Here is a 17,662-nt window from a genome sequence, read left to right as displayed (position 1 = left end):
GCTTTGGTAGCTCTTTGACCCAGTGGTACAGGTGAATATTAACAGAATGAACTTGAGGTCAGTGAATGCCTCAGGAAAGAAGTTGAGAGGATAGTAGGCCAAATTACAGACTAACACACAGGCAGGGAGAGTGCAAGGACAACTCAGTGAAGTGGAAGTGATTGATCCTGTCATCTCAAACACACACACACACACACACACACATGCACCCACACTTGTGGGAGTGCACGTACACACACTTAAATGGGCAGATTGAAAGTAGATCAGTGTGCCGGGGTGTTTAACGTTTAGCCCCTCCTCCAGCCTGCAAGCTGATCTCTAGTGTGGAGATGTGCACGCACGCACACACTAATGTACACCCAGGCTCACCATGCTTATTAGGGGCTAATTGATCCACGCCTAATCTGCTCTGATGGTTTGTTAGCCTGACAGTTAATCTAACAGCCATCAAGCACACCAGGAGAAGTCCTATGAGTACTAGGTCAGTTATTGTTGCTTTGTAAACATAACAATCATGACTTGCTGATTTTCACTTTTCCCTGGCAGGTGATCATTCAAATCATATTTCAGGCAAACCCTGAGAAATCCTTCATTTCTAGCTGCTTAAACATAAACTTTCACTTCATGACGTCTCTTAACCACAGTAAGCACTGAGTAATTTTGGGGTTTAATAACCTCCAAGACCCAATTTGTGATGGGTTAGGGTTTTCACTCTTTGCTGACTTTTTACTTGAATTAGAGTACTGTGGAGAATCTTGAGCCAGCCCTTATTTCTTTACAGTTTGCTTCCAAGGTGCCAGAATTTGTTGAAACTTTTTAGCGGTCTTTGACATACATCTAAAAATAATGCACCAAAGTGATGATTCCCATATCTCAGCATTTCAGTGCAAAGTGTCCTTAAAAGATCCGAGTGAACTGGACAAGTGGAGGACACAAAACAGATGTATTAAGCAGATGAACAGTATCTGAAAGTCATGTCCTTAAGAAACAGAAAAATAAACAATGACATGACACAGGACCTGTAAAATGCATCTGGCCTTTTAGTTGATCCATCTATTGTTCTCCAAAGCCTTATCGGAAATGGTGTCGGTGGAAGGGTGACTGTGAAGAAGTAATTCTTTAGGAAGGGAAACAGGGAGAGAAAGCTGAGGTATGCCAAGTTACACAAGACCTGCACAAGACCTGTGCTGAAAATCAGTGGCAGTGGGGTGATGTGGCAGGACTTACGGGGTGATGAATCCAAATTTGAAAGTTTTTGTCCAAAGTGCACAGAAGAGGAAGAACAGTGAGCGTCTACAGCCATCTGTAAAACACGGTGGAGACTGTCATTGTTTAAGGAGAATTATGAACAGAGAAAATTATCATCAGATTTTGATCCACCGTGCAATACCATCTGGAAAGCATCTCATTGGCAAATCCTTTATTTTTCAGCATGACAATGATCCCAAACAATGCTATAAAAGCATACCTGGATAGAAAAACACTATCGGGCATGAATACTATCAGTGATAGCATTGGCCTTAGAGGAGCCCAGACCTCAACATTATTGAAGCAGTTTGGGATCATCTTGATGGAACAAAACACGGCCAGCATCCAAAGAAGAGCTTTGAATGTCCTTCAAGAAGCCTGGACTAAGAAATTAGAAGAAAGTTTGCCTAAAACAGTTCCATCTGTGCTGAAGAATAAAAGGGGTTATTCCAAATATTGACTTTCAAGCTCGCTAAAATTGTACAAACTCCGTTTTTGCCTTATATGGTGTGTCTTTTTAATTTACGTTTACACGTGTTTAGGTAAATTTCAGTGGTGTTTCAAGACTTTTGCATTGGATTGTATATGTAATTTTTTATCTGAACAGACTTAATAGTCTGTAGTATAGTTTATCTATAGATAGCTTTATTGTATGTAGTTGATTTTAGTTTCATTTGTTGGAACTAATTGCTTTTTTTGATGATCTGTTTACTAGTTGTTTTTCAGACGCCCAGGTTTTCTGTGAAAATTGCTTTTTTTAATCAAGAATGCACACTCTGAAAATGTGAGTTTATTGATGAAAAAATGACATTTAATTAGTTTTCAAATACTGTTTTGACTAATGCCAATTTTTAAGCCCTGCAGTTTAATTGCAGGACCTAGCCTACGTTTCTCATGGGTTTAAGTGCTGTGTTTGGAGGCTTGGATTTTCACCTTTCAGCCCATCATTGGGGAACAGGAGATTTTCTCTGTGTTCACAGTGAGTTTCTTCCCAATGTTGTAGCAAAGCGTGTCGTAGCCTTGCTGTCTCATTCTTGCTCTGTGTTTAATTGGGTTAACCAAACAATTGTATTAACCCTGAAAGACATGCTATAAACAGTCCAAAAATATTTCCCTGCCTAGCAACAGTAAGGCTGTAAATAAGACTTGCAAACACAAAAACAAGTCTGCAGAAAGAATTACCTAGTCCCCTGATATCTGATGATCTTCTCATTCATTCAGGCCAGTACAGTATTCTTTTTTTTCCATTTGGGCTTAGTCATTGCATGAAACTGTTTCAGTGCCGTGCCGAAGGCTGTCTTCAGACTGCAGGCAGAAGTCTAGTTATTTTTTCTGGTATCTGAACTGAAATTTACATTCACAATTCTATTATGTAGTTAAAATAGCCTGTGACAACCTGAAAATTGTCTCTGTGAAGCAATTCATGGTACAATGCCACCACTCATGGCTCCGACTCTGCACCCACACACGCCACAAGAAATGCCATAATTAAAAAGCTGGCTGTCGTCTTTGTGCTCTTTGTCATCTGCTCACAAATTTTCCCACACAAACTTATGAAGTAGAAAATGTAAACAATAACTGTGACCTCCATGTTTATTTCTGTATGACATGTGACGTCTTTGCCATTGTTCTTTTGGGCATGCAAGTCACCACAGCGTCGTGAGCAGTTTGCTCTGAAATCCGATCTTGGCCACTTGAAAAAAAAAAACCATAATCCAACCAAAATTGAGAAACCGTGAATTCATGTAAAAAAAAATATTACTCTCTCTCTATGAATGTGTCCTACTAGTGACATGTATAATAATGTATATGTGCAGTTTCATTGCAAGTCTGCTACAGTTAATCTGTATCTCCATTTAGTTTAAATCCATTTGTTGATTTTACATACACACATGCCTATACATAATACCACAGACTAAGAATCAGGAAACTCATGTCATTTCCTCTCTCATCATCTTTAATCTGTTGGGAGGAGACAGTCAGGGATAGCTGGGTAATAACCAGATTTCTTCTCCTTTTCCTCCTCCTTCTTTCTGATGAGCAGGGCTCAACATTACTAATGGCCCATTTGCTGAGATGGACCCTCACTAATGAGTGTTTTTTCTCACAGTCAGAGTTTGCACAATAAAATCCTTTTAAAGTAAAACTACTGGGGGGGAAATTTGAGACAGAAAAGGGATACTACCTGTTTGCTTTGTACAACACAGCTATTTTAGGAATGAGCGTGTGGTAGTGTAATAAGACAACTTTTAAAACTACACAAATGGCAGACCATGGCCAAGGCACGTAGTGTGTAAACGTCACCAACACTGCGGACTCCATAACTGCAGAGCTCCAAACCTCCTCTGGCATAACATCAGCAAACAACTGCACCAGGAGCTTCGTTGGCTAGATTTTCAATGCTAAGCAGCTCCTGTAGGTATAAAGTATACCGAGCTCAGTACTTTTGTCAATATACTATAGTTGTAACTTATCTTGTAATGAGGTACATCACATTTAAACATTGCACCAGGTCACAGCCACAACTGTAGGATCTCACACAATATAAGTAGACTGATGCATTTAGTAAATATTGATGCCTGGCATGTTTCACTACACATATACTGTATGAAAAATACTGCTGTAGTATTCTAATGAACCCATACCTGATTAGATTGGCTCTAGCCCCCCATGTGTTGGTATGGTGCTATAGTGCTATAGAAGCACTGCTATTATTAGGGTGCATTGTTTTTCTTAATGTGAAAAGAGATTTGTGCCTTCAAAGACAAGTTATCACTTATGTGCTTTTGTGAGTAGCTAGCGTGAATGATACTGCTTACTGAAAAAAGTCCCATATAAAGAGACAGTGAAAGCAGAAATAGAAGTGAGAACGTTGCAGTTTTAGCTGGCCCCTCATCCTGACATTTTAGACTAAGATACTAAACACGTAAACTTCGCACTGTCTCTTACCAACAGGTTAGCATTGTTTTTTGTGCTCATGCTAGCGTGCTAACATTGGTGTCTAACTCAAAGTAGTGCCATGTCTAGTGGTTTTGACATCGTATTGAATTAATGGTATGTAGGTGCTTTGCAGCTCCTTTAGAGCCATATCTACACATAGCTGGTTCAATCCTTAGGAGGTTGTTCATGTTTCTCCATTATTTTTTCTCGCATCACTGGAACCATTCTAAGAGGCTCAAGGAAGAAGACCTTTAAAACTGCACTGATTGTCTTTTTTTTGTGTGTGTGTTTTGTTTTTTTTTCCTCTCCTATTAATCCTTGCATGAATCCTGTTGGGCAAACTGGCTTTCAGGTTGAGAAACACTGTCCCAGAGATTGCTTTTCCTGATATATTTTAATAAGCTTAAAGATGTAAGGGCATTGGCGTCTGGAAATCAGCAAAAATATGAGGCCAGTAGCAAAAAAACAGCAGTTTAAAATCTTGGGAAGTCAGGAAGTGTTTGTGGAGCTTGGAGGTGGACTCCCATTGTGTTTATCATCAAGGGTCCCCAGAGTAGCACTGTTGCTGTTTGTCACCCTGTAGCTCCGTGGCGGGATTCCTTTGTCTGCCTTAAGTAGTCTAGCAGGTGGAGATTTTTGGTTTTCCAGAAACGTATAATTGTCCCTCATGGCCCTCCAGTACAATGACTTTTCCAGACAGTCCCAGAGGGGGAAGAAAAATCAACGTTTCAGCGTGTGTGTGAGACAAAAAAAGATTTCATCAGTCCCAGCCAAACTGCTGTAACAGCTCTCGTGTCTGTCTTTACTGGCTTCTTCCTTTTTTAGTGTTCACTTCAGTCATTTTTCACATCTCCTTCCTTATACGTCTCTCCAGCATGTCTTTTTTTGTTTCAAATTTACTCCCCCTACTTCTCCTTCTGTCTACCCCCACCACCCCCACCCTCTTTTACACTTCAAAGCTTTTAGAGGGTATGTGATCTGTGTGGTGGGTCTCTGGCGCATACAGCTCCCCAGCAGCCTCGTTCCTCTCACTCCTGGAGGTGTGTGTGCGTGTGTTTGATGGTGTGCAAATACAGTACAAGGTAAAAATTTTATGGTGTCTATCAAAAGCCCATTTAACAGTCACTATTTTGGGGGCCTTAAATAGCAGGAGACAGGAACACAGTTTTGCGAATACATGCACATGTGTCTGGCAAATCATGTGGTCCCTCGGTGTGTCTGGTTTCTGTTCATATCAGCTAATTTGATTCCTTAACCCACATCCTAAATGGCCCACTTCCCTGTGATAAAGGAAACCTCTCAAACACGATGCATCTGAATGAATCAAGACAAAGTTTAATGGAAAACGTGTAACACAAACTGTACAAAAATCACAAATGTCTTGTCTTTGCTAATTGTTTTTTCTCTCACTCTTTCCTCAGTCTGTTTTGCTCCTCGGTGCTGTGGCGTTGCTGTGTTTGGGCCTGGACCTTCTTTTCCTCCTTTTCTACTCTTTCTGGCTTTGCTGCCGGCGGCGCAAGAGTGATGAGTCCTCACACTCCCATATGCACTCCCAGCAGCCTAGCGCCGACTGCTGCTGCACCGCTTGGTGCGTCATCATTGCCACACTCGTCTGCAGGTGAGACGTTATTCCTATGAGGTCGACTCTTCTGTACAATGTGATGAAGCTGTTTGTGCTTGAGTGCGTTTAACAACATCTACCTTTGCATCACAGTCCGTGAGATGAGTGAGTAAGGGAGGATTGTGTCTCATTGACTTTGAATGAAGTGATGTCGTGTGTTGCTGAACTGAATTGTGGATCTGCTGCTTCACTTTACTAATGCTGAAAAGTTGATGAAAGTTCAGAATGTCGAGCACCATATCATCCATGTTTATTCAAATGGTCCAGCATTAGCTAGCTCTCGTTAATGTAAAGGTATCCACAGCAACTTGGTTGGCTTGCCTTAAGAGTGCAAGTGTTGCTAATTCTGTGTTTATTTGAAGTTAGAAGTTGAAAATTTTAACTTCCAAGACTGAACGCCCCCTCAAGTTGGATTTCCAGTTCAGAAAGTCCTTTACTTCAAAATCCATGTTGGCAGAAGTGCACATAAACAGCAGTAAAACTGTAAAACCTCTCGTCTGTACTACTACTGTTTTGTATTTGTGACTTACTAAATAAGTCACCCACAGAGACCCAACCGGGCTCCATCCGTGTGTTTAAGGGCAGAAAAACAGACATTATACTGTATTGCTAGATAGATGATTCTACATTGCTAGGAGCAAAGCAGACCCTCTTCCTTCCTTTCTTTTCTGGCTTTACTACTTGAACGCAGTCAAGTTGGGAGTGATGTCATTCCCTGCTTTGACATCTGACTTCGGAGGTAAATGAAGCGCAGCATTGGACCATCAATCCTGCAAAGAAACAACACAAAACAAAAGTCAGGGATGCCTTTGTTTGGCAGTGCTTAAGTGTGAATACTCCCATAGGGCTGAGCCAGCATAATTAGCTATTCATTTGGAAGAGTTGCCCTCTAGCCCTGCACTCAAATTTTCTCAGGGGATTGCTAAGAAAAGCATTATACAGCCAGTTAGTGTACAGCATGCCACTAAAAAGGGATACCAGGCTTGTAGTGATTGGCTAACAGACTGAGCAGTGATGACTAAAGGCACATGTTTTAATTTTCTTTGATCAGAACAAGTTTCTCTCGTCATTACTTTGGTGCAGTGAGTAGCATGAGCAGAATGACTTTGGATTTTTAGGTCTGTTTATTTGACTCTTACTTGTATTATATGTGTACAACAAACACATGCAGAATATGTCAACATGTAAATAATTTTTGAATTAGTTATCATTAATAACTAATTTTGTCTTAGCACACATTGCAACCAAGGTATACAGAAGAGCATTTCTGAAGCAGCCTTGAAGCAAAAGGTCTACAGCAGCGGAAGACCACACCAAGTGACACCACAGTCAGCAAAGACCAGGAATCTGAGGCTACAATTCACTCAGGCTCGCTGGCCTCAGGCCCTGTGTTAACGGTTCAGGCTGCTGCTGGTGGTGTAATGGTGTGGGTGATTGTTTTCTTGGCACACTTTGGGGCCCTTAGTATCAACTGATCATCATTTAAATACTATGACCACAGTATACCCATTTTCTGATGCAGGATAATTAATCATCTCAAACTGGTTTCTGTACATATTACAGTGACTTCCCTATACTCAGGTGCAGCATTTTGCAGTTATTTGGGATCATGATTGTTTCCCCTCTCTCCACTGCTCTGTTTCCACATGTGTGTGAGTGTGTTTATCAGTTTCACCATATGTGTATATGTGGGGCTAGCCAAGTAGAACATATAAAGTAAAGATAACAAAAGTGTGCAGATCAATGATAACTCGTCATGACACTGCAAGCGCTATAAAATCTTTCCAGAAAGTGTTAAAGCCTGAAATGGTACGCCTGATGGTGGGTAAGCTAGTCCTGATCAGAGAATTAGCATGTCTATTACAGCTGCACGCCCTGACAGGCCAATAGATAAATAAAAAGAGGCCGAGGGTAAGAAGCTGACAGCGAAATGCAAAATAAGTGGCAATGGTGGCAAGTCACCATTCCAGCTGCTGTATCACATGCATGAAGCCCATGTGGCATATGTGGGAGCCAGCCAGGTGGTGACACTTCAGTGTTTGTGTTTATCTGACTCTGAAGGCTTTGTACACTCTGAGTTCTTTAACCAAAGTAACCCAGCGGTAGGATATTTTGACCACAGATACCGGAGTGTGTGTGGGCTCTGCTCTTACTTGGACACAAAGACACAGACGAGCACATTTCTGCCCGCTTAGAGACACACAGACTGTTCCTCTTTCAGTTACCCTCTCATCAATTTTATGCCTCTCCTCTGCTGACTTTTTCCTTCCTCTCTTTCCATTTCTACATCTCTGCTAGTCCTCCTCCTTTATTTATTATTTCTCTCTGTTCGGCCTTCTTCCTGGCCTAGAAAGGTTGCCATGGAGACAGAAGCAGATTTGATGCAGAGACGAGAAATGAATTATACAGTCGGGGAAGCTGTCTTTGTGTATAAGTGTGTGTGTGTGTGTGTGTGTGTGTGTGTGTGTGTGTGCGCATGTACCCACATTAGCGTGACTCAGAGCTGAAGAGTGTTGTTTTGGAGGTTTTCATATGTTATGATTAGCTGTAATATTTCTTATTGAATATGGATCTGAGTATATGTGAACGCATTTGCGTGTGATTTTGTGTGCGTGTGGTTCCATGCGTTTTTGGGTTTTTTTTTGGTTGGTCCACAATTTAATATGACATCATATGTTATTTTTGGCCCAGCTCCAGCTACATGTGGGCTTCCTCCATTTGTGTGCAGCTGTAGTGTGTTTATACAGGAGACTCTGTAGCTTGCTTTAGGTTTTTTTGCTGTTGTTGTGAAAAGATCAGCCAAAAAACAAAAAGATGAACATGTTTTATTATTAGTTAGCTGAGACATTTCCCCAAATAACAAACTGGCTGCCAAGAATGAACTGAACAGTGCATCTAAAAAACTGATTGTAAAATGTATATCCAAAAACACTTAGAGAACAGGTAAGGTAACAGGAACTGCTGAACTGTGGATCAATGTAAATGGATGGATTCCTGTGCAATTTGAATCTAGTAGAATGATCAAAACAATTACATAGCGAGATCATTGGATCAAAAAATATGCATAGCTCAAATGGTTGTTGCTGAAAAAAAAAGTCAGCCATGTGTCTCATTTTCTCATATAATATTAGTGAGAGTCCCCAAAAGCAGGACACAGAGGGAGGCAGGGAAAGCAATAGAAAATGAGCATTTACTGTCAGATCAAACCCAGTCCAGAGTCCAGTCTGAAAAGGTAAACAAGAATCCATAAAAAAGCACCAAAAGAACAAGGAGCAAGGGAACAAACGGGAGAACAACAGGGAACATAAACAGACGAGCCGACACACATTGATCGGTGTCTAGATGCAGGTAAAAACAGTGAACAGCAGACCGTCTCAAAGGAGGGAAACAAAAGCAGGAAGTAAAACCAAAACAAGGCACACGAGAAAACTAACCTTCAAAGTAAAAATGGTAGAGGCAAATAACCAATGACGAGACATGAAGACAGCAGCGCTGAACAAGATGACAGAATCTGTGTGTCACGGTGGTGGACGGACTCAGGCGCAGACTGAGGTAGCACGGTTCTACAATACTTTATTTATCACTCCGGTGCGCTATGTACACGTGAAGGGGGGGAGAAACACCAGGGTCCCGGGGAAACACACTTCTTCACACTTGCTCCGCTCCTTGTCCAAACACTCCTCACACGAACAACCCACTCACACTCACGGGGTCCAGATAAACCTGTAAACATAGACGAGGGTAAGTCGGCGGCAAGCACGGGAACAACTGATTCACAATGAAGCCAGGCAATACTGACGAGGGTTACTCAATATTCCAGCGACGAATAGCTCAGAGCGCCAGCCTTATGAGCCAGAGATCAACTGCAAATTACTCGAGATCAGCTGCAGGTGCGTGGGCCAAGGGCGGGAGCCCAGTCAGAGCTCCGCCCAGGCAGACAGGTAGGGGGGAGAGAGAGAGAGGGAGCGAGAGAGAGAGAAACAACAAACACTTGTGGCCACACTGGGCTGGCCGGGAAGGCACAGGGACCATGACACTGTGGGGCTCACACAAAGGGAGAAAAGAGTAAAACTAATAAAAACCACAGGCACTATGACACTCTCCCTGTATGTATCATACACTTTGTATCAATTTTGATTAATCAAAATGTTTTTGATGACATTATTGTGGATAATGTATGAAATTAGAGTCAGAAAGGAGGCCTGACCAGCACGAATTGGATTGGTGAATCCCCCAGAATAGTCATAATAGTCATCAGCTGCTTTGTTAGTAGCGGTTTTGATTGTCAGAATGCTGTCTGCTAACTGAATGCATTTATTTTGGACTGCAGTGAATCTGTTTGCACTGGAATTGATCATAACCCAGCGTTGTATTCAGCGTTTACTTTCTTATCTTCTGAGCTCCGTCTGACTGCACTTAAGTGTGCTCATTTAGGTAGAACAAAGCATTTTTAGCTCATTAAGTCAGTTCATTTCAGTTGAAAGTGGACTGAAGCAGAAAGTAAGCAGAGCGCAGTCTCTTTGAGGTGACCTCGTTCAGAACAGCTTGCTGTTCCTCAAAGGCAAAAAGATGTTCTAGTAACGTATTTGTATTTGTTCCGTTTGGAGCTTGTTTGTGTTATCAGAACTAAGCTGGACAGTGTTTGCTGTCAGTTATTTGATTTCTCAACTTTTGCCTTAAAGGACGAGCCCTATCTGTTTCATATCCTAAGCTTATGCAATCTCCTGAAAGGAGCAGCTGGTATTAAAACCAGGGAGATAAAACTCATGGAGAGAGGAGAGAGGGATAAAAGGGAACTAAGGGACAGAATGGGTGTTGGGCGAGAAGAAGAGGATGTGTAAACAGGAGCTGAGGGAGGTGGTTGACTGTTTAAGCTGAGATCACATGGAGGATGGAGTGAGATGGTGGGAGGCAGGGATGGGTGGGGAAATGATAACTGATGAAGTAGACAGTGGGTACATCAACGCACAAAGCGCATTAAAGGGCCGCCGTGCTTGTTTTTATCGCCGCTCTGTTTTTCTTCTGTGTTTGCGGTTTTATGTCATGTATGTCGTAAAGCTCTGAAACACACACACAGACACACACACAGCGCAGACCCTGTTGTAAGAGGGGCTACTCAAAATCTAATGGACTAGAATGAATTGCTGTAACAAGGGCCATAAATTTCTCTCTACAAATCTGTCTGGTGTTATTGTGCAGACAGCATCATCAATACAAAAGCGTACAGTCGGGCACACACGCATACAAGGGGAGGGAAGGGAAGCGCAGGAGCTTTTACAGGCTGAGTGAGGACATAAAAGCATAGTGAGGAGGGGGGATGTGGGGGAAAAGGGGTCAGGAGTGACAAAACAGAGAGTGGAGAAGATTTCTGTAATGGTGGTGGTGTTGGGTGGGCGACGGGTTAGTCCTAGTGTGAACATGGTTAAGGAGGACGTAGGCTTGAAATAAAGGAAAGTTGGGGGCCAGCAACCCCAGATATTGCAGCATATGTAATGTGTGAACGTGGGTGCAGAGCTGCAGAAGGATCATATTATTTGCGGTCTGGTGACCCAATTATTGTTTGGGGTCCGTGTGTGTGTGTGAGTGTGTGTGAATCATTCCTGGTAGTCCTGTGCTTGCCCGAGGCTTTAGGGTGACACCAAAGCTAAAAAGCCAAAGTGCTCAATGTCGCTTGTTGCTGGTTGACAGAGCAACTGCATTCAGCAGTTCAGCTGTCAGTGTGTAGTTCTGTATGATATGAATTTAAAGGTTAAATTATGTGCGGTGTTTACATGTGGGATGTCTTGTTTTCTGCCTCCTAGTGCTGGCATAGCCGTAGGATTCTATGGAAACGGAGAGTCGAGTGATGGAGCCGCACGTTTAGCGTACTCCTTCCGTCATGCCAACCGCACCGTGTCTGGAGTGGAGAAACTGGTGAGTTATCCACCGATTGCAAAAAATTTATTTATTTATTTATGGAAAACCTTCCTGATGACAGTTTTTTCTTTCTAGGTGTCAGACAGCGCCCTAGCCTTAAACCAGACTGTGGAGGAGAACTTGGTCCAGTTAGAGACAGCCTTCCAGGATCAGACAGATTATGTGTCCATCGTCCAGAAGCTCCAGGGACAGCTGGATGAGTTGGTGAGGCTGATGGTTGATGTTCCCTTCTGGTCCAATACTGAGATCTCCCTGGAGGACTTGGCCCGTAAAACGGAGGCCTTTGACTTTTACAGGTAACTACTGACCAGCATGGATTTTGTTTCTGGCTCAGACTCAAGACTACTCTTACATTCTCTTGTACACAAAGTGTTATACTGTAAGGTTAAACTATTAAAACCACAGACGATGGGCCATATGTTCTGGTCATATCCTCAATAAAATCAAATCAGATCAGAATTTAAATATTTTATGTGCACAACAGCAGAATTCAACGAATGTTAGCAACAAAAGGCAAAGTAATTGTTGGCAGTGCTAAACTGATCATCTCTAAAGTTGTCGGTCTGGCTTTAGTTCTAACCAGAATGAAGACTACCCGCTTCCTCTGACAGACACACTAGATCAAAAATGTCATAATGTACCTTTAAAGGGAGAGGCTGAGATACATCCTAAAAGGAGCCCTTAAAAGATATTCATGGATTATGTGGAGACTGTCTCCTTCGCAGTAGTTTGTGAATGAATGGGTACTCTGATCTCATTCTGTGTGAATGGCTTTCATCCCTCATTTTTAGGGGCTTCTTTTAATATTACTGCTGTTCCTGTTAACCTGCTTTGTTGTTTTGGGACAATGACAGAAAAAGTGGTTGATAAAAAAAACAGATAGTGATGCTGTTACGTGTCGAGTCTTCTAGTAAAGGTTTAATTAGCTCGTCCTTTGCATCGCATATGTATCTGTTTGACTTGGTGTTGTGTGTTTGTATGAAACACTGTGATAATTATTTTTATTTACAGGTGGTTGGGGTACCTGGGCCTGTTGCTCTTTGATGTTCTCATTTGTCTTCTGGTGCTGTTTGGACTGATACGCAACTCTAGAGGCACTCTTATTGGGTATGCTACCTTACGTCACACACCAAAGCCTGCTCCTATTGGACAGATCAGATTCTGTCCTGCCTCTGTGTATGCTGAGACTGCCTCATGTATGTTGTGTTGGTAAGCTGAATCTTGCTTTAAAAAGATGTTATTTGGGGGGGGGGTTTGTTCTTCAGAGTATGTCTGCTGGGTGTTCTGACTTTGATCATCAGCTGGGGATCGCTGGGCTTGGAGCTGGCTGTCGCTGCTGTAAGTGTAACCATGGCAACACTGCTGAGCTCTCCGGCTCTGCAGTGATGTAATCTTTACCCACTGCTCGAGTGAGTTTGTTCAGCACGTTACTGTAGCCTGATGTGTCATGTGCGCTTGCTCCCCACAGTCAGCCAGCGACTTCTGCGTCTCCCCTGATACCTACATCACTAGGGTGACCAAGGAAAATGATGTCATTAACCAAGGTATGGAGGCGAGAAAATAAATCACCACAAAACCTTTTGTGCTTCTTTCACATAATCATAAAATGAATTCAACAAATTTTATTGCGGTGTTGTTGGCTTTGAAATGATTGCTTTGAAAATGGGGACCAGGTCTGTGACCACTTGCAGTCAGTTGCCCTCTTTTAAAGCAATTTTGGTGCATGAAACAGCAATAAGACAGAGTCTATCTGCTATCAGGTTGCGATTGGATGGAATCAAGTTGAAAATGAGGTCAAATCTGTTAACAGCAATTAACTGATATATATATCGACGCTAGTCGGATATCTGTTGTTGTCTACTTGCACAGAAATTTACTTACATTCAGAGTCCAGCCAGAACCTCATAGATGTGATGTAGTTTCTTCAGGACAGTGAATTAACTGCAAAACGACAGGTTGTCTGTAACCTTGCTTTTATATAGAAATACAACCAGTGCAGTCGAGTCTTCTGTTGGACAGTCACAATCACACACGAGTTACACTCATAGGCGCAGCCGCAGACTGACTCAGACTGTGAGCATGTCTGTGTTTATGAATTATATTAATTTCACAGCTTTGCCAGTCTGTCTGAGAGGGATTGCAGTCAGTCCAAGTTAGGTCGCAATTCTATGGATACATACGACCTGTCGAGTCCCATCGTGGTTGAAAGTAGTTGCTGAGACAAAAAATAAAGAAAAAAACAAAATTAAATGCAATTATAAGGCAAGGTTATTATCCTATTTTTAATGTGGTGTGACTGATCCATAATCCAACTGTATTGGCATTGGCTGCAGTGTGTCTAAATGGTGCTGGTAAGATAGGAATGAATTAATACAGGGCTAAAACAGCCTTTTCCAGTCTTGCAGACCACTGCCATTTATTTCAAGATCTGTAAATCTGCGTGCAGTCCAAACCTTAAACCACAACTGGTCATAAGACGAGCTCATGAAGTGTTTCTGTGTTTTCATTGACTCGTTTTTAATCTTCTAACGATTTACTTGTTGAGGCTGATTCTCATTTAACACTTTTAGTTGCAGCATCCGATAGCCACAGTTCCATTATGGTTTTTACATCCTTAATGAAGGCTAAGGCAAGCATCAAAATATGTCAGATTTTTAAAAAAAAAATTAAAATCTGCTGGCTTTGTGCAAATAGTGATATTACTTTTTTCAAATTTATATTATTTATATATCACACATAATTATAGTTTATATTATAATTTTTCCCATTTATTTATCATATGCAAATTTTTCCTGTCTACTTGCAGTTTCTTCACGGCCCCACCAGGGGTCTGTGGCCTACCATTTGGGAATCCCTGGATAAAAGAATATTTACAGTTATTTATGCTGCTTGTAGACAAAAGCAGCCCACATTTTGTTTTGGTTTTCACCAAATAAAATATCAGAATTTAAAGAAAGAATGCTACACTTTTGAATCCACGAGTCCTGGAGAGGGGATTGTCATGTTTAGAAATTCTCTGTTAATTATAAATCCTGAACATTTTATGGTAAAGGGATGTAGGGAACGACCCTTTATATGCAAATGCAGCGTGTTGACAAATAGTGTGAGCAGAAACGTCTCAAACAGAGTCCATTTCCCTCACTGACAGTTGAATCTCACCCTGACATGTTGCTGCTATTTAAAGAAACAAGTGTGTGTGTGTGTGTGTGTGTGTGTGTGTGTGTGTGTGTGTGTGAGTGTGAGTGTATCCAGCGGGATTGTGTTTGATTGGCACTCTGGTATCTAAAAGCTCTCACTCTCTCTCTGTGCTCACTGCAATGCATCAGCAACCCTGTACTCCCTGCTCGGTCTGCCCTTGCTTGTCTCAGATTCATAGAAAAAAACAAAACAAGCTGAACCATTTTGTTTTTCATTTAATTGCATTTGTTCTCTCTTTCCATCCTGTTATATTCCTCTTTATTTCTCAGTTGCTCCATTTCTTTGTCTCCATTTCTCCCCCTCGCTCGCCTCCTTTCACTCATCTAATGACTTCTGTTCGTCTGTCAGTTGTTTCCGCTCTGTCTGTTTGCTGTGGTGCGCAGATGTTGCCTCTTTAACACACACACACTGAGTTATGCCTGAGTAGAATTGCAATCATGGCTCAATAGATTCATACTGGATATTCTTTTACATGTGGAGTTTTTAAAAGAAACTGTGCATTCCAAACGTTCCCATCCTTATAGTGATCTGTATTTACTGGCATGTTCACAGATATCCTGGAGTATTACCTGAGCTGCAGCTCTGGACAGATTAACCCCTTTCAGCAGGTGAGGTCTTTGTCATTGCTGTTGCATCGTTGGAACACATTTTTCTGCAATTTCTTCCTTTCACAAGCCTTTCACAATTGCTTTGTTTTGTGTTTTTTTGCAGAGGCTGTCGGGGAGCCACAAAGCATTGGTGGAGATGCAGGATGATGTGGCAGAGTTACTGAGATCAGCAACACGTGACTTTGCCAGCACCAAGGTGTGTGCGTGTGTCTAGATGTACACAAGAGCAGATATTTACAGTATATTTGAGCATACATGTGTAACCTTTGCTCTGTTTGTGCAGGGGAGTCTCGAGCAAATCCAGTCTGTGCTGAATTCCACCGAGGTGGGCCTGCACCAGCTCACTGCTCTCGTCGACTGTCGCAGCCTGCACATGGTGAGTTACAGGGTGTGTTGTGGTAAAGATAACGTCCGTTATTGAACCCTAAAGTAGACGTGTGCGGTGACTCTACGGCACGGCCGACACCGTTTTAGGCTGTGCAGTTACATGTCTGTTGAGATGCACACCAAATCATGGCGCAGGCTTTCAGAGGTTAGGGTAGAAATCCCCTGCGACTTCTCTCCTCTCCTCATGTGGTGGAAACATACAAAGCACAGTAGCTTTATTTTTTTTTCTTTGTGCGACTGTAAATAAGGAACTGATTCATTAAAGGACAACTTTAGGGCCAAAGCTCTCCTCTCCTCACCTCTCCTCGTAGGACTACGTCCAAGCACTGACTGGCCTGTGTTATGATGGCGTGGAGGGTCTCATCTACCTGGTTCTCTTCTCCTTTGTCACTGCTCTGATGTTCTCCTCTATTGTGTGCAGTGTGCCGCACACCTGGCCTGGCAAGAGGTAACACACACCCACCCTCACATTCTCTCATTCACACACACGCGCACACACACACACACACACACAAGCCTTTACATCCTTAAATCCATCTCTTCAGTTAACTAATGACTGACACATCACTAGCTCGTTAACATCTTACTGTAACTGTCTAACTGATCTCAGCTGGTGGACTCGATAACAGTGGGAAGACCCATAAAGAATCGACTTGGTGCCCATGCATGTCATTCTTTTTTAAGTGTACCTGCCTCCCAGACTGTCGTATCACTCTGTACTCTGTACTATCTTCTTGCCATCTTTGCATCTATACAGTTTATTTTATTGTTTGCCGGTGTGGCTGAACATTGTTTGTATGTTTGTACATACTTCTCATTTTTCTTTTCTCCTCTTTGGACTTGGAGCACCAGTGTCGTGTTAGACTTTATATCACCACAGTTTTTTTTTGTTTGTTTCCGTGCCCCACTTCCTCCTTATGTTCTTTCCCTTCCTCCTCTCCCCTGTGTCCTGATTTGGAAATGCTTTGGGCTTCAACGAATGGTGATGCATATGACCCCCACGGTCAGATTAACCACCGCTACCATTCAAACAGATATTCGAACGAGCAAATAATTCTGTGGTAAAATCAGAGAAAGAGACAGGTAGACTTTGCTCGCAGTGACCGTGTCACTCCGGTGAAGGATTTGAATATTGAAACAGCTGTGCCATAATAGTTTTTTTCGTTTGCTTCCTTTTACACTTGTTGTTTGTGGGCATGAATCGCCATGAATCGCAGTGTATGACCCAACAGGTATGAAAAATAATCAATCTCTCAGAACAAGTGCTCACTGGGTCTCTTGCCTGTAAAGACCGACTGTGTCGCAAACTCCATTTTGGTTTAATGAGTAACACGTCTCCATCTGGTGGCCAGTTGGGGTAACAACACCTGCCGCTTATTGTCTCTGTTAACACAGGGCTTAGGCTAATTTATTCATCATACAGCTTCCTGCCTCTTTACCTTAATTGAAACTCTTTCAGTCTGATGATATATTCTTAGCATATGGACAGCTGATATAGAGTTGCAAAACAAAAAAAAATCACTGGAAAAAAATAACCTCATAAATAATAAAGCCTACACGTACACATGCATTTCTGTAACTGACCTTACTTAACAGAATCCAGTGCTTTTCTGCAGCCAGAAATCCAACTTCCAAATCAGCACGTATCTTATCTGATGCCTCATTTTGTTACGTTGCTGGCTGTTTTACATTTTTGACCATTTTTTTGTTTTTTTTTTGTCTGAAAATGGTTTGCCCAAACCAG

The 17,662-nt window shown here is 42.1% G+C and overlaps 1 protein-coding gene and 1 long non-coding RNA gene across 4 annotated transcripts in view; one reads left to right on the top strand and one right to left on the bottom strand.

Moving 5' to 3' along the window:
* Window positions 1-17,662, top strand: part of LOC116323524 (protein tweety homolog 3-like) — a 29,888-nt gene that overhangs the window by 5,476 nt on the left and 6,750 nt on the right. For all 3 annotated transcript variants that reach the window (XM_039613319.1, XM_039613320.1, XM_031743872.2), the window contains exons 3-12: window positions 5,610-5,806; window positions 11,611-11,722; window positions 11,801-12,021; window positions 12,737-12,832; window positions 12,991-13,063; window positions 13,194-13,269; window positions 15,476-15,531; window positions 15,635-15,727; window positions 15,815-15,907; window positions 16,230-16,366. In XM_039613319.1, the coding sequence (XP_039469253.1) occupies window positions 5,610-5,806; window positions 11,611-11,722; window positions 11,801-12,021; window positions 12,737-12,832; window positions 12,991-13,063; window positions 13,194-13,269; window positions 15,476-15,531; window positions 15,635-15,727; window positions 15,815-15,907; window positions 16,230-16,366 (1,154 nt within the window). The remainder of the gene's footprint in view (window positions 1-5,609; window positions 5,807-11,610; window positions 11,723-11,800; window positions 12,022-12,736; window positions 12,833-12,990; window positions 13,064-13,193; window positions 13,270-15,475; window positions 15,532-15,634; window positions 15,728-15,814; window positions 15,908-16,229; window positions 16,367-17,662) is intronic.
* On the bottom strand, window positions 5,834-9,759 carry LOC120440596. Its single transcript, XR_005613367.1, has 3 exons — window positions 9,609-9,759; window positions 9,244-9,532; window positions 5,834-6,579 (listed from the first exon to the last, which is right to left on the bottom strand). It is a non-coding gene; the product is annotated as an uncharacterized LOC120440596 (long non-coding RNA).

Source organism: Oreochromis aureus, linkage group 6 (genome assembly GCF_013358895.1).
Source record: "Oreochromis aureus strain Israel breed Guangdong linkage group 6, ZZ_aureus, whole genome shotgun sequence".
NCBI classification, from domain to species: domain Eukaryota; kingdom Metazoa; phylum Chordata; class Actinopteri; order Cichliformes; family Cichlidae; genus Oreochromis; species Oreochromis aureus.
This window is presented reverse-complemented; position numbering and strand designations above follow the sequence as displayed.